Here is a 19,053-nt window from a genome sequence, read left to right as displayed (position 1 = left end):
TGGCAGCAGATAGTTTGCTAGATTTTTGGGGACGTCGATGGCATCAGTTCTTTAGAGTAAGTAAGTTCATCAATAATGAGGATACCACTTATGATTCATTTAAGCATCAATTTCTGATGCTGTCAACTCTCATTTTAAGGGCTCTCGATCTCCCCATCTCTTCACCTTCTATTCTTTTTCTTTCCTTCTTCTTCTCCGGTGCAATGCACGCACTCGGCCAGTATCTTATGGATCCTGTACCCGCTCTTCTCCCGATTTTTGCTCTTTTCCCCTTGTCAGGCTTTGGCTGTGCACTCGAGGTGATGTTCAAGCGCATCACAGGCAGAAAAGTTAAAGGTTTTTGGGGAAGAGCGTGGACTTGGGCATGGATGTTGATTACCGGAAGGTGGGCAGCTAACGCATGGTTCGAAAGTGGTGTCGGAGGGAGCTATCTCTGTCCAGCATACATCGGAGACTGGTTGAGTCCGTGGGTGCAGGAATGGGTCATTGATAGAAAAGCATGTTGATAATGGTGATGGTGATATTACGTATGTGCTGCTGGCTCGCAGTTGTAGTTGCTCTTGCCACATGCAGTGGATGATCATCCGACAGTTATGCATTGATTGTTTATAGGAGTTCTACCTTCTGGTTAGTAAGATAGCCGCTGTTATGTGTATATTTAGAGAGGCTTGACATATAGCGGAATCCAATAAAATACTTACCAGTCGCAAATACATACCGCACGTCGACGTCACGCTTGCTCTTTCGTCGTTCGTCGGTCCGTCGTCTCCTCATCGATCTCCTCTCTCCCACGCATCGGATTCCCATCTCTTCTTTCTATCTCTGTCTCTCATATCCCCTCCATCCAAACCTCCCCATCTTACTGCAGGCTGCGACGAGCATCAGGTAGCAACCAAATTATCGCACCACCAAATATCACACCATGAACTCACAATCTCCCCCTGAAGACCCTGATCTCACTCTCAAGGTCCTGTCTTTCAACGTCTGGTGAGTGCCGCTCTCATGCAGCCTCTTGCCGACATGGATACGAACCTTTTCATACTAGGGGCCTTGCTATTGTGGCCAAGAACCGCCATACTCGTATCCATGCCATTGCGGAATATCTGGCATCTTCAAATTACGATATTGTCTGTTTGCAGGAACTTTGGATATATAAGGATTATGAAGTGGTGAGGGAAGAGGTGCAGAGAAATTTGCCTTTCTCAAGGTTCTTCCATACGTGAGTTTCACACTTCTGTTGAATGCAAATTGTAGCAATTGCTAACATACTGTCGTTCTGAATGTTTAGAGGAGCCCTGGGGTCCGGTCTAGCCATCTTCACTCGTTTTCCGCTTATTGCTGCCCACGCCCTTCCCTACTCTCTCTCTGGTTCGCCGGCTCAAGCTTTTGCAGGGGACTTTTTCGTTAAGAAGGCTGCTGCCAATGTCGTCATATTACACCCGGTTCTTGGGGAAGTGGAAATTTGGAACACCCATGTGGGTTTTGTCTGATCGTCTTTGACGAAAACTAATGTGAAATTAGATGCACGCTGCTGGGGAACACCCGCCAGATACTCGACAGGCTCATAGGATAGCACAATCTTGGCAACTAGCTAATGCCGTCCGTGGTGGAGCTGCCAAAGGAAGATATGTCTTTGTCGTACGTATCTTCCAGCAAAAAAAAGGACGAGAAGATAGCCAATAACTATTGCCCCATATAGATGGGCGACTTCAATTCCCAACCTTGGTCAATTCCCATAGCGATGATGCGAGATCATGCTCAACTCATGGACTCTTTCGACCAAGTTCATCCTTCGGCTAATAGCGAAATCTCCCCACCACCATCTCCTGCTGAGGCTCTCAAGGTGTACGGCATGACGTGCGATTCTCCTCTAAACACTTATTCCGCCGGAAAACCTATACCTGAACATGTTCTGGAGAAGGGCGGTAAAAGACTGGATTACATCTTCTTCCGACAGCCTGCCATAGCTAGGAGAAGGCCGCTCCTTTGGAAATATAAAGATGAGACTGATGGAGAGGAAAACCATTGGGGGAATAATAAATCCGACCAAGGACATATTGAGTCTGGGAAACCCTTACAGGATTCTGTATCAAGTGCGCCTTCCTTGCGATGTGTTGACTCCCAGGTCATTCTCACAAACAGGGTGCCTGGCCATTTACATTCCTACTCAGACCATTTCGCCCTATTTTCCACTTTCGTTATAGATACTCCGGGTAAGAAAAAACATACAGACAATGCCAATCCTCAAGATGAATCTTCGAACTTATCACACGACAATTCATCTGAACCCCTAATGCCTATCCTATCCCAATCAAAGGCTGATCCAATTGGCTCGAATGTTTATGCTGTACGAGATCCGTTCAAAAATCATTCCCGTTCCAGCAATCCGAGTTCCCCCCGAACATCCACATCGTCCATCCCTAAAGCATCTACCATCCGCAGTGCCCTTGGGACCCTTCGTCTCTACACGCGTATTTCAAGCCACACGTCAACGTCGCATCTTCGTATTTGCGGGGTTATGCTCTTGACACTCGTTGGTCTTACCGTGGGTTCAGCATGGCAACCGAAAAGCTGGCTGCAACCAATCTTCACAATTCTTGCAGGACTTTTGGGTGCTGCTGCAGTGACATTCCTATATACTGGTTTCATTTGGGGCAGATGGGAGGTGGGTCTTTTAACTGAAGTAACGGAGGAAATGGAGCTTGAGTTGAGGGTGGTGGAGATGGACGAGAATGTACATCGTTAGAATGGCAGTTATCCTTTTATTTTCAATGTTCTTCCGTAATCAGTGTAGCAATTTTGTGTAGCAAAACTTTGCACGAGTAGTTCTATGTGTGTGTGCTCGCTACATCATTAACGTCATTTCGTGGTTCGTTGGTCACACAAGATGTGCACAATTTTCCTTCGGCTTGCATTACTATTATCTCGCAGAGGCCATGCCACTCATACGCGTACTTAGTAGTACAGTCTGTGATACTAGTTCGACATTTATTCTCGGAAACAGAAGCTCCACCGACCAATCAAAGTATACAATCCATTACGTCATCGTTGCTGTTAAGTCTCTTTTCATGGCAAGTGGTGATATCTACCTCAATGAGGTACGTAGTACAAGAAGATTCATACGATGATCTTGAAACAGTTTTCTGAGCCATTTGTCGATTTAACGCTATCATTTCACTCTTATCATGAGAAACTCGGTTACTGACCCTGTCAGATTAAACCCTGTCGCTTTGCTCGAAAGAAGCCGCCATACCCTGATTCCGCCGTTCTAGGCAGGTTTATCCCTGGATTCTAATAGAAGTTTTTCAAGTCTATCTAACTGCTTTCTCATGATTTCCATCTCCTGATGGACGGGGCTCTCAGTGAGTGCAGGACTAATAATGTGATTCAGTTGACAATATTTCTCGGGATTGTTGATGCCGATACGTACTTTGGAAAAACGCTGATTAGGCTTTCAAACTTAGTTCTCGATATCTCTCCGTTGTCGTCACCCTCGCAGGTCGGATCCTCGATAACAGGATCCCCTTCCTCATCGGGCGGAGGCTCGTTGAAGTATGCACTGATGCTACGATTCTTTGAATGGGATATGTTGGTTTCGAAGAGCACAATAAACGTAAGAGGTACAAAGAACAAAATAGTCATGGTGTAGCGATTAAGCGCTATGTACATATCCCTGGGAAGTATCCATCTGTATTGGGTCAGCCTATTAACATGCAGTATTATAGTCAAACTTCATTTAAGCTTACTCGAACGGCGCAATCAAGAAGGCTTCAATGAGGTTGAATGGTGCTGAGTAAACGTATGAGTCTGGAGCACGGATCAAGTCTATAGTTTTATGGGCAAAGAAAACCAGGTATTCGTCCGTCTCATTATCGGTCACGTCGGAATAGGCGGATCCGAACAGAGCAATTAAAACGTTGACAAGGATGATGGTTGCTACGAAGTTCCATCCGTAGAAAATGATAAGTCCGAAAGGATAGCCGAATCGTTCCGAGGGCGAATCAAAGTCGGGGGCTCTGCCAAGCCATATATCAACAATGCATATAGCCAGAAAGAATACACTTACCCCAGAAGAGCCTGAATGAGGTTATTGATAACAATACCTCGGCCCCCAGATTCTCCATCTGCAGCGTCCAGGGCATATAACGACTGTTAATAATGAAGTTAGGACCATTTTCCATAGGGACAGATAATCGGAGGGACATGTTCACCTGTACAAACCCAATGCCCATGATAGCAAGTCTTCCCCACAGTAAGCGCAATCTGGTGCAACAGCGTGAATTGCCTACAGAATAAAGAAAATAGTTGACTCTCGACTAGACGATTAGGGAGAAGTTATCAGCAATGATTCGTGGATTGATATATCTATATACTGACAGCATCCTGGCGACTACAACTTGAAGTGTCCCGACCTGTGTTGCGTCAGCCAAAGCAGTAGGAGAAATAATCTACACTTTCTATCTTGAAGCCATCGAATACAGTCAACTGTCATATGAGAAGCTATGAGTATTGCGTTTGTCCTTTTTTCTTGCTTTATATTTACCAGTTTCATCCAGATGAAGGGCGCCACGCAACTGAGAACTTGGAAGCTCCGGAAATGCAAAAGCTGAGCCTGATCGTCTTTACTTGCATCAAGGCTGAGGCCGGCGACCCGAAGACCAAAAGCTGTGAGAAGAAGACAGTCGGTAATCAAGTTGACAATGGTCCAGAAGCCCTATTTAATGGGTAAGTCGATTAATTTTGTAGAACTTATCTTGGGAAATGCCAGCTTAAGTCCTCTCTACATCTGTAGACGTACTACTGTGGCCATTGGTCTGGGCGCAATTCGTATAATCTATTGAATATATTTTTCAGCACAAGCATTCACCATGAGAATTTTGACGCCTCGGCGCATACTTTGGATATTTTAACAATCTCTTTGACATTTGTCAGAACAAAAAGGAAATGGTGGTTTCAAATTACCTTCGATCAAAAACGCAGCGGCCATCAGGTATAAAACGATTTCGTAACCATCCCAGTTTCTCTCCGAGTTGAATGATTCTAGGGGGCTCTGGACGCTTTGTGAATAGACTAATCAATAGCCTCTTGTCAAAATCTTAATGACTGTGAAGACCAAACAAGCTTACCAAAAAGAAATATCGTCCATACCACCATCTTAAACGTTGACTGGTATCTCGGGACTGACATACGGTCGGGATTGAGATGGGCCCAGAAGCTACTGGATTCCGCCGCTTGATATGGAACGTAATCGATATCCATGTTATCATTGTTTCGTTGGATCCAGTCACCTCTCCATAGGGAGTTCACGACGTGTTGAGCCTCAGATGAAGACAAGAAAATCTAAAACACGGGGCTTAAACCATAGGAGGCAAACATGACCGAATAGAACTCACTGTACCATGCTGATCGATGGCGGTCTCCAGAGCACTACTAGGAGCCGATTCATCACCGTCACTCTCGCGGTACCGGTATCTGGCGCTCATTACGCTCTCTAACTTATCAACTGGTAGATTGTGAACAATCCTACGTGCTAGTACCTCTGCCGCTGTAGCTCTGCACAAATTCTCGTCGTAATCTGCCGGATTTTTATTAGCTTCATTCATGAACATTGCCTTGGCTCTGAGCAGCCTGTGACGATTTGATCAATCCTGAATCTGTAGGGGGCTGGTAGGATAACAGGTACTGTTAGTACTCACGCAAAAGGAACTGCTTCCCCAAAATCTCCGCCAGATTTGGCGAAAGAGGTAATGACCTGGGGCGTAATAATACTACTAGTAGCATCTGTAATCTGGGAAAGCTCAACTTCCACTGGCAAAAGTTTGACGACCATGGCTCGACATCGTTTGACAAGCTCTTCATTCATATCAGACCCCTGAGTTGGGTTTCTAATGTTACTTACTCGTTATCGTGTCCTTAAGATTTTGACATAAATGGGCATATAGTTATTTGGGTGTCTTATGGTAGTTCCACGTAAATTATGTGCATCACTCACTGACTCTGGAGCAGAACATCTGAAGCTAAGGACAGAACGCTGCTCCTCGACTGACTGCGAGGTTGAGTCAGACTGACAAATATTGCTTCGTGTGGGCAGGGTAATGGTACTTACAAGAGCGTCTCCCATGCTGAAGGTGGAGAGTTTGTGTGGGAACGGGGTTTCTAGGATGGTACGATCAGACGATCAATTCAATAGTAATGCTATTATTGATTGTATGAAGAACGTGATGATGGCCCCCCGCTGTAATGCAATGGCCCAACGGCCATGTCACATCACTCGAGCACCCACTTATCGACATGACGGAGGTCACCGCAAGAATCAAGGAGCGGTCAGTGTAGAGTCGTTGTTGAAATGGTATGCTTTATAGCACTTTTACTTTCGTTTACTTAGTTCACTATAGGTACTTAATCCACCATAGGCTAGCTATATGTGGGGTTCTCCTTAGATAAAATCTATCTTGGTATATGCAGCCTTATAGGCAGACGCTTCATAGCGGAAATACAGCAGAACTGTATCAGCAACACCGTGCTCGACATGAGACCCGAGCTTAACTAATTGTTACCACTACTATATCAAACTATCACCAGATACATAGGGTACTTCCATCGTATGTACTATGACCACCACAGCCAACCTTTGGGAGGTTATATTCCCTAACAGCCTTAACATCGTAAGGTCCGTCATCGGCCTTGGATAGCATGGGTGGAGGCCGACGGAACCTAATGCACCGGCGCCCACGTCTGCGTGTTGAATTGATTCCGTCCGTCCTTCGCAAATGTAAAGCATACTGCATCTCTCCTATAATACTACTACGTAGTACTAAATAATTACCTGCAGGGGAAGGGCCATTCATGACACAATATGCAAGGTGCAAGGAAATGCGGGAAGGTCCAATGCGAGGGATTGCTCGAAGGAAGGGAAGATGATGAGCGGAGATTTATAATCGAAAACGCCGCGGTAGTAGTCTTGGACGCACTAATAATACTTATCACTAGGGCTATCAATAATACCTTACTTACTATCCACCACTCGTATTCGACAATGTTTTCATTTCGACCGACTTCCACAACTGCACGCCAATCCCTACTCCAACCGCCCCACCTGTCGACTTCGCGCGAAGCGATTGACTCCGCTCTCTTCAAATCAGGGCAGCGAGCCCCCTTGCTCACCGGCGGGGCATTAAAACCCCTGATTATCTATAATGGTGGTCTGTTGAAGGAGAAAAACAAAGAGAAGTCAGTCGATGGAAGATGAAACTGGGAAAGGTAGGGGAAGAACAACCGCTAGCAAAGATGTTTCCGGTGCTGCAAATGATCAGATGACGACTGCAGAAGCTAGAAGTTGGCCGGCAGGAATGAGGAGGGGAACCAAGTGAACTCTCACATAATGTTTGTTTTAGATAACCAATTACGAAAGAAGTAAAAACATAAATAGTAAATTAACTCGAAATGGACATTTATTAAATTAGATAGTCACACATTTATAGAGCAGCGAGGTCCTTTCTATTCTCCTGGGGACTTCTACCCAAGCGGTTCTCCATTATAAAAAAAGCTTCCGGCAAAAAGGTTTGCCGTGGCAAAAGCTATGTCGGCGGGCAAAAATAGCTATACTTCTGCCCACATCACTACTATAATGGATCTGAGTTTATAACATTTAAGGTTTAGATAAGGAATTATCTAATAATTAAAAAGGCGAAAAACGTGCGATATTTTATAAATATGTGGAGATCTAATCTTGCCACGCGGTAATCAGTGGATAACGTGGGCCAAACTGGTACCTGAGTCAAGTGACTTGTAAAGCATTTTGCTCGCGTTGCACCAGCGGGAACACGGACGTGTGGAAACCATAATGTTTACGCTATTTATTTTAGTTTGGGCCTCCGTCTTCCTGAAATTAGGCACCTAGGTTGTCATGACTGTTGTTTTCGACCTTCTTCCTTTCCTGAGTGGTCAGATCTTGCCACCCGACCATCAACCATGGTCAGCAGGCAATCACTCAAGTAAACTATCGGGAAAAAAGTAGCAAAAGCTCTTGTCTGTGACAAGAGAGGGGAATGAAGACTCGTCAATCTTCCTTCTCCATTCCTATCTACTATCGCTTTTTATTTGCAACCCCAACCATCAACAAAGACATGAGTATCGAGCGCGCCGATTACTCATTACCTTGCGAGAAGTCATCAGCGGAGAAGGACTCTGGGCCTCACGTCTACGAAGGCGAAGCGATTGTCTACCCCAACGATGGGAGTGAGAATGTCATTCCAAGAGAGGAGGAGACTCATAGGGCCTTATCATCTCGACAACTGTCAATGATTGCCCTCGGGGGTGCTATTGGTAAGTGATCGACGGAAGTCATGCCCGAGAGAAGAGGTGGCTGACCAAAGGGTAGGTACGGGTTTGGTTATTGGAACTGGCACTGGTCTTGCCAGGTCAGGTCCAGCCAGCTTATTTATGTCTTATGTGGTCATGGGTACAGTCTGCTGTGGCGTGATGGTGCGTTTTGAGCGTCCTGAGTCCTATCTCCCGACTTACATTGCTGATTCGTTGCTAGATGGCCCTGGGTGAAATGTCAACAAAGTATCCATCTAAAAAGGGTTTTGCTGGTCATGCCACTCGGTGTGTCGATCCCGCTTTCGGCTTCTGTACTGCCCTTGTCTACCTTTGTAAAGTTTGTTGATCGCGTTCGAATTACGCGGATTGTAGCAACTGACTAGGGAACTTCCAGTATCTTATCACTTCCCCTAGCGAGATTGTCGCTGGTTGCCTTGTCATCCGTTATTGGAACGACTCCATCAACAGCGCCGCCTGGGTAGCTATTTTTATCGCATTGGTCATTGTCGTCAACATTCTCGGTGTCAAATGGTTTGGCGAGATTGAGTTTTGGTTATCCTTCACCAAGATCATCACGCTCATTGGCTTGATCTTGTTGGCACTCCTAATTGATCTTGGAGGAGTGCCAGGACAAGAAAGGCTTGGATTTAGGTATTGGGAGCATGGGAGGGCATTTAAAGCGTACAAGACGACAGGTGATTTGGGGAAGTTTCTGGGATTTGTGAATGCTTTGGTGTTGGCACTTTTCGCGTACATAGGCACTGAATTGATTGGTATCACTATTGGTGAGGCAAAGGTAAACAATTTCCCAAATTTGTTCTTGCGAAATGGAAGCTGACTGCACGCGTAGAACCCACGAAAAACTATCCCTTCTGCTATTCGTAAAACTTTTTTCCGTATCGTCTTCTTCTATGTCTTGTCCTCACTCTTAATCGGTATGGTGGTTGATTCTTCCTCGCCTTTGCTCGCCCAAGCCGCCAAGAAGGGTACCTCAGGTGGTGCTAGCGCTTCTCCTTTCGTTGTCGCTATTGAGTCTGCGGGTATCAAAGTTCTGCCCACTATCATAAACGGTTGGTGAGTTTTCCTGCTAATCGTTTCGGAATGTTACCCACGTCCAGTCACAGCATCTTGATTTTCACCATTTCCGGCGCCATTTCTGATCAGTACATTGCTTCACGAACGCTTTACGGCATGGCCAAGGACGGAAGTATGCCCCGCGTTTTCACCAAGTGTAATAGCCGAGGTGTCCCCTGGGCAGCCTTCATGTTTACTTCCATGTTCATGGGTTTGGCGTACCTTGTTGCTAACAGCGATGCGCTTTCTGTATTCAATTACTTTGTCAACTCTGTCACGACCTTTGGTGGACTTACTTGGGTAAGAGAGGCTAGATAACATGGAAAGATGCGAGATTGACGTATTTTAGACCTCTATCCTCTCTTCCCACGTTGCCTTCATGCGAGGAATGAAAGCTCAAGGCATCTCACGAGACACTCTTCCATACAAATCTCCCTTCCAGCCATACTTCACCTACTGCTCCTTATTTCTCATTTGTTTCATTTCCTTGTTCAAGGGCTTTGAGGCATTTATGCCTTGGGACTACAAGTTATTCATCACCAATTACATCGGTATCCCGATCTATGTCATTGCTTATATTGGTTTCAAGCGTAAGTGCTGGAGGATAGGTGACGATAATGTTTGACGAATCTATGTAGTGATCCGAAAAACCAAGGCGGTCAAAATTCGGGAGATGGACCTTACTACTGGGGCTCAAGAATTCCACGATCTGGATGAGGAAACAGACGAAGAGCGGCAATACAAGTCAATGTCATTCAAGCAGAAAGTAATCTATCAAATAAAAAACTGGTAAAAATACTTGTCATTTTGAAGGGTTAGTCAAAATCTGTTAGTATTGCGTAGGAAATGTTGTAGGAAAGTATAGTACAGTCTTAATGTAAATAATATTTGACCAAAATTTGACATTGCTTGAATACAAGCAGCGCGAAGCACCCAAACTCAGGAGCCTGCGTCGGTTAATGAGGTATCTTAATCGGAGGAGGCCCAAAATGGGCGTGCGTCCACAGAATGAGATATACCTATGCATCCTAGTAATGGGCCTAGTGAGATGCCAATTATGATATTGCGCAGTGGAACCATCGCACTTACGACAAGTCCATTGACCTAATGTCTTACAACTCTGTCCATCAGCACAACTCCCGCTCCACACTACGGCCAACAAGCGAGAATCGGGGAAGTCATCCTGCGACCTTGTCCTACGCTGGTGTCTCAGGTCGCTGCAGAAGAGGGCAGCAGGGCTCACATGGCCAGCGCCGCTTCTTATTGTTTCCGTGGGGGGAGGGATTGATTTAAATTCCTGGTCGTCTCAAACGGAAGTCGGATTGTAAGAGAAAACAGGAAGAAATGAAGAGATGGACGAAGAATGAAGATAGGGAAGATTAGATTAGGTTGGGAGTAGAACAGTTTTTAGTAAAAGTAACTCTTATGTTTTAGAAATATATAGTCACGTATTAATGGATTGTAAACGATGGAAGCTTGCCGCTGGGCCGCAGTGATGAATGTTGTTTAGTCGGGGAATTCGCACCTTCCCCAAACCTCACAACAACACATCCGGCTCGGCGCACCTCTCTTCTTCGTCCTCATCGGCTTTTACTCCTCGCATCAACGCGTTGCTCATTTCCTCTTTCCTAGGAGCTTATCATAAATCTCCAGAATTAGCTCAAAGGGCGATCCGCTTGGCTTACAGGTAAAAGGGAGCACAAGGGTGACGATAATTCTACTGCGCGTACGGTGAGCGCTTCTTTTATTATTAGTTGCCGGGTGGCGGGCCCCGTCAGTCTTCGTGGAGGGTGAGAGAGAGGACGAGCGCAGAAAAAGCTCTGTGGATGTCCGCTAGGGACAACGGGCCCTCACGTACACATAAGTGGCGTCAAATTTGTATAATGGATCATGCTTAAAAAGGTACGAACAACTATTGTTTTGCCTCCTTTCCTCTGGTGAGGAGACTCCAGCACGGCTGCATATTATTAGTGCCACAGCGGATAACTCCGACTGCCACCGAGGATACAACAGCGTCTAAGGTGTTCTTTGTGCTTTACGTATCGTATCTCTAGTTGCTTCTTGATCTCTACATTTCTTCATAATCAAGAATCAGCAATTGATGTACAGCACCTAATTGACGTAGCTGCAAAGAATTTGAGCACCGAATACCAAATTATTTCACGACTGGGCTCTTGCGATTACCGAACTTCATTTCGACTGTCTTACTCCAAGCCCCGAGTTGTTCTTCCTATCTGTCAGAAAACACCAATGACTTCGTGCGTGCTATTGCTGGTCATTCCGTCTGGAAGCGGCAATTCCTGGTGTAGACTAACGATAGTGAACAACAGTAACCCGCCTGTCAAGTTCTTGGGTGTTACACCTCCCATTACGACTGATCCTCCAAAGCCCAATGATATCAAGTCTAGTGAAGCTTTGATGGCGGACCTTGTGGCCCTGAATCAATTCGAATCTGATCAAGAAAGGAAGGTTCGGTATGTTGCGTTGAGCTGGAAAAGCGAAGATGAAGGCTTATTTGGATGCAGAGAACGATTGCTTTCAAATATCGCCCAGCTGGTTGCTAAATTTGTTCATGATGTATCAATAAAACTCGGCATGTCAGAAAAAATAGCTTCAGAGGCTGGTGGACGAATCTATACTTCAGGTTCTTATCGGTGGGTAAATTCGATATATCGAGTTCAATGGCTAACTTAGTACATAGTCTCGGTGTTCACGGCCCTGGGTCTGATATTGATACTATTTGTGTCTGCCCGCGGCATATCTACAGAGAACATTTCTTTGGTGAATTTCAAGATATGCTACGTGCTTGGCCAGCAGTTACTGAAATTTCTGTGAGCTCATTACAGACATTCTGGAACCGTGCTGAGAATGAAGTAGGCGGTTGAGTCTGCTTTTGTGCCAGTCATGAAAACTGTTATCTCTGGAGTAGAGGTTGATCTGCTTTTTGCACGTGTCAATTTGCCAGAGGCGGGAGATTCGTTGGATATCGAAAAGGATGAAATTCTTCGAGGAGTGGATGATGCATCGCAGAGAAGTTTGAACGGTGAGTCGAAGGATCAGGCTTCGGCTGACAATTGCCAGGTCCGCGAGTCACGGACATGATTCTCAACCTCGTTCCGGACGTTGCAACCTTCCGTACAGCTTTGAGGACAATCAGATTATGGGCAAAGCGTCGAGGTATCTACTCCAACGTTCTGGGTTTCCCGGGTGGCGTTGCATGGGCGCTTCTCACCGCTCGAATATGTCAACTGTACCCTGCTGCTGCACCAGCAACCATTATCGGCAAATTTTTCCCTATTTATTACCAATGGAGCTGGCCCCAGCCTGTGCTATTGAAGAAGATTGATAACGGACCTCCCAACATGCAGCATTCTGTATGGAATCCCAAGGTACGTCGAAGAAAACTTGTACAATGGCTCACACCCATAGCTTGATCGACGAGACCAAGCGCATCGTATGCCGGTCATCACTCCTGCTTATCCCTCAATGTGCTCTACCCACAATATTACTAGTTCTACCATGTCCATCATCCGAAAGGAAATGTTGCGTGCAATGCAAATAACGGATGAGATCCTGAAAACCCCTGATAGCTCATGGATACCGTTGTTTGAAAAGGTTGACTTTTTCAGCATGTACAAAACTTATGTTCAGGTCGTCGCCTCTGCGTCCACATCGGATGGTATCAAGGATTGGTATGTTCTATCATTACTAGTTTGAGCTAACAATTTGTCAGGAGCGGTATGGTCGAGTCTAGAATACGAACGCTGGTAGGAGATTTGGAAAACACCGACTGCATCATTACGGCACACCCTCAAGTGGGCGGCGTTAATCGTCTATTCTACTGTTTGACAGAAGAGGAGCAGGCTGCCGCGAGTCAAGGTGAACTGACAGCTGAGATGATCGACAGGACAGAAGAAGACGTGAAGGACAAGGAACATAGGAAGATCTACACCAAAAGTTTTTTCATTGGATTGGAAATTGAGAAGAAATCGAGTGAGTGACAATAATACGGGCAAAGAAGTATATTGATCATTACATGGCAGAAGAGACTGGTGGACGTGTGTTGAATCTCTTCTATCCCAGCAAGAAGTTCTGTGCCGTGTGTCAGAACTGGGATAAATACAATGAAATGGAGATGAGCGTCATTCTCAGGCCTGCTAAAAGGTGCGTCATAGTGATATAATGTAACACTTACGCGTTCAAAGATCAGAGCTACCCTCTTATGTTTTTCCTGATGGGATGCCCAAGTCGAAGAAGAAGACAAAGCGACAGCAGCAAAATGTACGTGTTAAGACCATTACAGCTGGTAGCTCTATTGAATATCGTGATTGCAGGGCTCTGGAGATGCTGGGATGAATGATGGCTCGGAAGGGCAAGGCCCAAGTAAACGCACCAAGTTAGTAAGCTTGTGAGGCGAGGTCTTGTGAGCTGACACCGTATCAGGTCTGAGCAAACATCAATTAACAACTTTGAACCCCAACAACAACTTCCTAACGGAGTGCCTGTGCCAAATGGTGCTGATCCTGTCCCTTTAAAAGATGGCGCTGGACCTGTAGATTTCAAACCCCCACCGGGCATCGAGGACATGCCCCCATTGTCAACTGCTGCCATGTCTTCCTTTGCTACTGCCGCCAAGGGTGTCGCAAATCCTCAAGACGAAAATAAGGAAGGTCTTGTGGTCCTCAACCAAACCGCCTCGGCCTCATCATAGACCTCGCCACCTCTCTTTCCCGTCTCCGCTTCGCTTTCTGTTCCCGTTTTCATCTTTTCGATTCTTCTTAGGGTCCTTTCATATAAAAAACATTGTATAACAGACATCGACTTTGAACAGCTGGACTAACAAATGGTGACTTGCGCAAGAAGATTCGATAGGAGTTTGGGGTTGAAAGGGCAATGCGCAGGATATAAGAGATTGTATGGTATTAAAATTCGGTACGCAGGGTCATGTAAGGAAGCTGAAAAAATAGCATGCACCTTTATTGGCTCTGTTTTCACATGCAAGACGCAATTGACTATTATTATGTCTTATTATATCTCGTTTGTGGCAGAGCCTTCGCACAGACCTTTTGCCCATTCGATTGACGCGACTGGTTAATGAAATTAGCCGCTTCTCCCTGCCTGATGTATTTTTCTTTCTTCCTTCCTTCTTTCCTTCTTCCCTTCCATCTCCTTTCATTTCCAACAACTGCTCGTACGCTTCATTCAATATTATGCATGGAAACCGCAAACGACAAGCTACTCGTGCTATAAGCACTGGAGAGTCAAGATCAGAAGAAATAGTCAAACGACCAAAGGGGAAGGAGGGGCAGGGCGCAAGGCAGCAACCAACACCCTCTCTGACAAGCCGTGCAGAGCAGCCACAATCCGGACCCCAACGAATCTTGACACGAGGATCACGAATTGAAGAGGGAAATAACGGACAAAGAGGCGATGTCATATTGGAAGCTGAGATCAAGGAACAGAGGGTAAGCCACGCACCGATCATTTGATTTGCCATGCTGACGCCGTCGCTTTTTGACCTGTAGACGCTTTCATTGCATGGGCCATTCACGGGCAATCTTGCTGCGGCATGGTACGACCCAGAAGAGAGGAAGATACAAGTTTTGGAAGATACGAAGGACACGTTGAATTGGGATCTGGCGTGCCTTGGTAAGCTTCTTGGAAGGTGACATGACGATATTTGTTATGATATTGATTTAGCTTTTAGTCATAGAGCAAGTGCGGCCAACACTTATCATAATGAGCACTAAAACTCAGAACTCCCTGATGGACAAGGTAGAAGAGTATCGTCAGTTGCCATTGTTTGATGGAATAAAAGGAGCATTGTTGACTCTTGAAGCAGGAGACGAGAACAAGTGTGAAGTACTCCTTCTACCTTCCCGTTCTTGTAGTCCCAAGGCAGCTTCTATACATCTTGCTTCTGTTCGACTTTCGGACTCATCCGTAACGCTGCCTCTTTGTTGTGCGGAAGGACAATCCGTGTACCAGTCTCGCAGTGGATCGACAATAGAGGGTGCTAACTGGAGAGAAGAAGGTGCTGGGATGGGAATGTACAGGCTGAGTTTGGTGAAGCTGGGGTGTTGGATGAACATCAGTGCGCCTTTAGCTGTGAGTAAAGTTCTGCATCGGTACGCAATGGTGCCAACTAGGCTTTAGACGGTAGCAGCTGGAGTTTTAGTTGAACAAGTAAAAAAGAGTCGCATAATGGAGGCTATGCCCGGTGAACAACATTTAAATGGATTAGAGCTTACTGCCTTGGAAAGTATGGACTTGTGGGTGTCTGCCGAACATACTATTTAATTAGCAGTTATTTATGGGCAACAGGGAAAAGCACATGCAGGTAAACAAGGACGCTTTAACGCAGGTCTTTTGACGGGTAACATTTATACCCATGCGAGAGATGGCTGACTTCCTGTATTAGTTCATTAGCAATCTTTGATGTGGAGTCGCACGCATCCATGTATTCCGACCAGGATAAACAGGCATTGTCCATATTCGGTAAAAAAAATCTCACCGGCTCGTTTTGGAAAGTCTATCATAGACTGACTGACACTCGCCATAGGCAAGCTTGATTCTACTGTCACCCCCCTCGGCAAAAAGCTACTTCACACATGGCATCTTCGCCCATTACTCGACCTTTCCGAGATCTCTGCTCGACATGACGCCGTCCAATTCTTTTCTTCCACCGAGAACGCACCCTTTACGACGAGCTTGAGAAAAATAATGAAGGGTGTAAGGAACGTGCCTGCGCATTGTACGAAACTCCAGACGGGAAGGGGGGGCTATGTTGAATGGAAATGTTTGGTGGACGTGAGTGATGTTATGAACTCATAGTATACTGGTGAAGAAAGATTGCTGAGAATTGAGTTCTTCAATAGGCTTTGACAGCTGCACTCGAAATCAGGAATTCCATGTGTGGTGTAGCTACTCCTGTACCATTGCCAATTGCAGAAAAGGTGGGTCATGGCCGCCATTTCTCAGCTCATTTAACAGATCAGAGAAACCATCACAGATAATCTTATCATTTTCTGCCAAGATATGAATGCTGTCGTAAGTGGGCCTTAAAATCTAACGCACTGTTCTGACCAAAAGGGTAGATTGATTGGGATGCTTCAAGACTCGAAAGCCGAGTTGCCGTTCGACCAGGTGTTGACGATGAGCTCGATAGCTGGCGGGAGGTATACGCAGGTATGCGTTGCAGACACTATCTCATGTATTTGATAAGATTGACGTTCATCATAGGTCTCGATGCGACACTCGTATGTGCCCTCTCCCGTTACCCACTGGAAGTTCACCCTTATGGAGTTCTAGAACCAAGTGGCTCTAATGATATATCCTCAAGTACCTCCCGGTATATCTTTTAGCGTGAACGTTGTCTACCTGCCTCAGTTAGGCTACCTTGCAGTGATACAGGCAGATGCAGATGAACCACCAGAAATACCGGGATGGGAAAGTCGAGTAAGTATTGTAGCGGATGGCTTCGTGCAATAAACAATTAACGATAGTTATTGTGGCAGTTCCACACAGAGGATCGGTACTACTATAAGACAGCAGAGATGGAGGACCTGGATGACCATTTCGGTGACTTGTACACATTGATGATAGGTGGGATTTCTTTTTCCCAGCTTGGACTTCGCTAATAATGCGATTAGGGAAAGAGATTGAAATCATTCAAAGGTTGGTAGAGCATCTTAAAGGCTATGAGACATCAATTTTGCGGACTGCCGACGCCATAGCGGAGTTGGATTGGTGGGTTTTTCTCGTATCACATTTGGCCCTACTTATGTTTCTGCTAGCATCTTGGCATTGGCTCGAGCAGCAAGAGATTTTGGACTAAAACGCCCCATCATGAGAGAAGAGCCTGTGCTGCAGATTCGGGGGGGACGACATATTCTGTATGAGAGTTTGGTTCCTCGGTACATTGAGAACGATACCATGATAGCGTCTGGAGGGATCGATGGATTGGCCAGCATGGTGAGTTTCGCGCCATGATGCTTTTGATCATTGGAGTTAACACATCGACAGATGATTATCACAGGCGCAAATGGTTCAGGCAAGTCTGCATATGGCAAACAGGTGAGCTTCATTCGGGAATGATCGAGACTGATATCGCGCATTATAGGTCGCTTTGATGGCTTTCATGGCGCAAATAGGGAGTTTTGTACCGGCTGAAGAAGCCAGAATAGGGATTTGCGACAAAAGTAAACAATTGTCATACATAAGAATGAGTAATGACAACAGTGCGGGGTAGTATTCACACGTCTCCAGACTCGCGAATCGACTTCAAAAGTGAGTCATCTTAGGACCGTTACGTAGTCGGTCTGACATTTCTTAGCAGCACGCTTCCGCTTTTATGATAGATCTTGGCCAAGTCTCTCAAGCGCTCAGAGGTGCGACCCGGCATTCCTTGATCATAATGGACGAGTTTGGTAAAGGTATGTACGAAACCTCGCATATTGACTTATAGTCACCCATACTTTGCAGGTACTCATCCCACCGACGGGGCTGCACTTCTGGCCGGTACAATTGAGTATCTTCTGCAAGGAGTTTGTCCTCGATCAATTGTCATGACCCATTTCCAGTGAGCCGAAAGGTGAAGACCTCTTCAATCGTGTTTACCTCCTTACTCAGCGAACTTTTTTCCAACCATTTCATTACTGAAGACCGATTACCCGTGCGGTTTTGCCACATGAAGACGCTTTTGACGAATGATTCAGATGACATGCAATACCTTTACAAGTAAGTCTTATATTTAGGGTTATAAATACTCATGTTATATTAAACGTATAGGCTTGTCCCTTCACTTAGCTTAACTTCAAACGCAGCAGAATGCGCGCTCAGACACGGGATCCCGAAGAATATCGTTGACAGAGCCCAGGAGGTCACGTATGTAATTTATGTGGAAAGTCCTTCCCCCGCTGATCGCTCACCAGCAAATGCGTCACAAAATTTGAAATATCCAAGTTGCTCGATGCGACTCTGACAATAGAAAATATACGGGAAATCAAAGCAGCAGAGGAACTTGCCAAGCGTTTCCTGACTTGGGATATTGATCCAGACAGTGAAGATGTGATCGAGATATTACAGAAGATGATCGAAGCGACAGATATATTCCTAGAGGAGGATACTTCTATCTATGCGGAAGGAAGTGCAAATCGGCAGAATGTCACGATCGATGATGACGGTTGTATAGATCCAAGTGAGGGAATTGACTGAGGGTTTCCGGCTTAGAACTCATGTCCACTAAATAATGCAAAATGTACCGAAAAAATCATTCTGACTAGATATTCAACTACCTCTTTCAGCCGGAGTCTATCACTGCTGATAATGACCGATGATGAATGCCAGTCGCAGGGAAACAGATACATTTGGATTATCACGCCTTCGGCTCGACTAGCCGTAGGGCGTCGATCTCTTTCTCATCACTTTCAAATTCTCAGATTCGTACTGTACTTTCTACTCTGAGGACTTGTGTATTAAGTTATTATGGATTTCAATAATATTTTAAGACTGCGTACTATAGCCGGATTATGTTCTTGGCATATGCCCCTCTTCTCTTTGCGCCCTATCTATTACTTACACACGCGCTCGATTAGAGTCGGTTAATTCTACGTTCTATAAGTAGTCCGACTACATTATTAAAGATAAGCTAGCTAA

At 45.5% G+C, this 19,053-nt stretch overlaps 6 protein-coding genes and 5 non-coding genes; 7 read left to right on the top strand and 4 right to left on the bottom strand.

The window, feature by feature from the left end:
• The window catches only part of CNAG_00555, a 1,931-nt gene extending 1,312 nt beyond the window's left edge, over positions 1–619 (top strand). Inside the window, 2 exons of the mRNA XM_012191408.1 lie at positions 1–56; positions 105–619. The exon at positions 1–56 is cut by the window's left edge and continues 702 nt beyond it. In XM_012191408.1, the coding sequence (XP_012046798.1) occupies positions 1–56; positions 105–506 (458 nt within the window). In that variant the 3' untranslated portion in view covers positions 507–619.
• Positions 620–722: 103 nt separating this feature from the next.
• Positions 723–2,987, top strand: CNAG_00554 (inositol phosphorylsphingolipid-phospholipase C). XM_012191406.1 has 5 exons: positions 723–987; positions 1,046–1,219; positions 1,289–1,475; positions 1,522–1,638; positions 1,700–2,987. The coding sequence occupies exons 1-5, from the start codon at positions 923–925 to the stop codon at positions 2,744–2,746; spliced, it is 1,590 nt and encodes a 529-aa protein (XP_012046796.1). The 5' UTR covers positions 723–922; the 3' UTR covers positions 2,747–2,987.
• On the bottom strand, positions 2,259–2,713 carry CNAG_12073. XR_001045360.1 has 2 exons: positions 2,545–2,713; positions 2,259–2,463 (listed from the first exon to the last, which is right to left on the bottom strand). It is a non-coding gene; the product is annotated as a hypothetical RNA (non-coding RNA).
• A 32-nt stretch (positions 2,988–3,019) lies between the features above and the next one.
• Positions 3,020–6,194, bottom strand: CNAG_07368 (calcium activated cation channel protein). XM_012190959.1 has 19 exons: positions 6,107–6,194; positions 5,993–6,046; positions 5,900–5,912; positions 5,697–5,853; positions 5,394–5,628; positions 5,127–5,340; positions 4,963–5,070; positions 4,897–4,916; positions 4,799–4,834; positions 4,544–4,714; positions 4,453–4,485; positions 4,378–4,412; positions 4,290–4,316; positions 4,212–4,242; positions 4,067–4,149; positions 3,747–4,016; positions 3,431–3,688; positions 3,254–3,374; positions 3,020–3,201 (listed from the first exon to the last, which is right to left on the bottom strand). Exons 1-18 carry the CDS (start codon positions 6,119–6,121, stop codon positions 3,269–3,271), a joined length of 1,866 nt encoding a protein of 621 aa, XP_012046349.1. The 5' UTR covers positions 6,122–6,194; the 3' UTR covers positions 3,020–3,201; positions 3,254–3,268.
• CNAG_12072 lies at positions 3,055–4,720 on the top strand. The gene is made up of 3 exons (XR_001045359.1): positions 3,055–3,382; positions 3,465–4,252; positions 4,321–4,720. It is a non-coding gene; the product is annotated as a hypothetical RNA (non-coding RNA).
• Positions 6,195–6,765: 571 nt separating the features above from the next.
• Positions 6,766–7,420, bottom strand: CNAG_12071. Its single transcript, XR_001045358.1, has 2 exons — positions 7,015–7,420; positions 6,766–6,960 (listed from the first exon to the last, which is right to left on the bottom strand). It is a non-coding gene; the product is annotated as a hypothetical RNA (non-coding RNA).
• On the top strand, positions 6,817–7,491 carry CNAG_12070. Its single transcript, XR_001045357.1, has one exon. It is a non-coding gene; the product is annotated as a hypothetical RNA (non-coding RNA).
• Positions 7,492–7,882: 391 nt separating this feature from the next.
• On the top strand, positions 7,883–10,316 carry CNAG_07367. 2 transcript variants are annotated; one of them, XM_012191668.1, is made up of 8 exons: positions 7,883–8,325; positions 8,381–8,484; positions 8,543–8,659; positions 8,717–9,118; positions 9,173–9,396; positions 9,447–9,696; positions 9,746–9,986; positions 10,035–10,316. In XM_012191668.1, exons 1-8 carry the CDS (start codon positions 8,127–8,129, stop codon positions 10,187–10,189), a joined length of 1,692 nt encoding a protein of 563 aa, XP_012047058.1. In that variant the 5' UTR covers positions 7,883–8,126; the 3' UTR covers positions 10,190–10,316. The 2 variants fall into 2 exon arrangements, with proteins under 2 accessions (XP_012047058.1, XP_012047059.1); XM_012191669.1 differs by having other exon boundaries at positions 9,746–10,316.
• Positions 10,130–11,301, bottom strand: CNAG_12069. Its single transcript, XR_001045356.1, has 4 exons — positions 11,082–11,301; positions 10,845–11,024; positions 10,486–10,693; positions 10,130–10,424 (listed from the first exon to the last, which is right to left on the bottom strand). It is a non-coding gene; the product is annotated as a hypothetical RNA (non-coding RNA).
• Positions 11,302–11,444: 143 nt separating this feature from the next.
• CNAG_00551 (poly(A) polymerase) lies at positions 11,445–14,510 on the top strand. XM_012191405.1 has 12 exons: positions 11,445–11,654; positions 11,727–11,870; positions 11,922–12,050; positions 12,098–12,227; positions 12,274–12,439; positions 12,478–12,785; positions 12,826–13,088; positions 13,130–13,389; positions 13,440–13,560; positions 13,602–13,677; positions 13,731–13,792; positions 13,840–14,510. Exons 1-12 carry the CDS (start codon positions 11,647–11,649, stop codon positions 14,105–14,107), a joined length of 1,935 nt encoding a protein of 644 aa, XP_012046795.1. The 5' UTR covers positions 11,445–11,646; the 3' UTR covers positions 14,108–14,510.
• Positions 14,511–14,606: 96 nt separating this feature from the next.
• On the top strand, positions 14,607–18,675 carry CNAG_00550 (DNA mismatch repair protein MSH5; the record flags this gene model as incomplete). XM_012190958.1 has 24 exons in its annotated part: positions 14,607–14,861; positions 14,922–15,045; positions 15,104–15,184; positions 15,239–15,504; positions 15,553–15,668; positions 15,721–15,756; positions 15,818–15,894; positions 15,959–16,206; positions 16,275–16,352; positions 16,390–16,446; positions 16,494–16,584; positions 16,639–16,655; positions 16,708–16,854; positions 16,914–17,001; positions 17,049–17,145; positions 17,193–17,370; positions 17,422–17,472; positions 17,519–17,597; positions 17,648–17,685; positions 17,732–17,831; positions 17,881–17,977; positions 18,060–18,135; positions 18,187–18,282; positions 18,330–18,675. 22 exons carry the CDS (start codon positions 14,607–14,609, stop codon positions 18,106–18,108), a joined length of 2,370 nt encoding a protein of 789 aa, XP_012046348.1. The 3' UTR covers positions 18,109–18,135; positions 18,187–18,282; positions 18,330–18,675.
• Positions 18,676–19,053: the final 378 nt, after the last annotated feature.

This window comes from Cryptococcus neoformans, chromosome 1, assembly GCF_000149245.1.
Source record: "Cryptococcus neoformans var. grubii H99 chromosome 1, complete sequence".
Lineage (NCBI taxonomy): Eukaryota > Fungi > Basidiomycota > Tremellomycetes > Tremellales > Cryptococcaceae > Cryptococcus > Cryptococcus neoformans.
The sequence above is the reverse complement of the archived record's forward strand: the minus strand, read 5'-3'. Positions and strand labels throughout refer to the sequence as shown.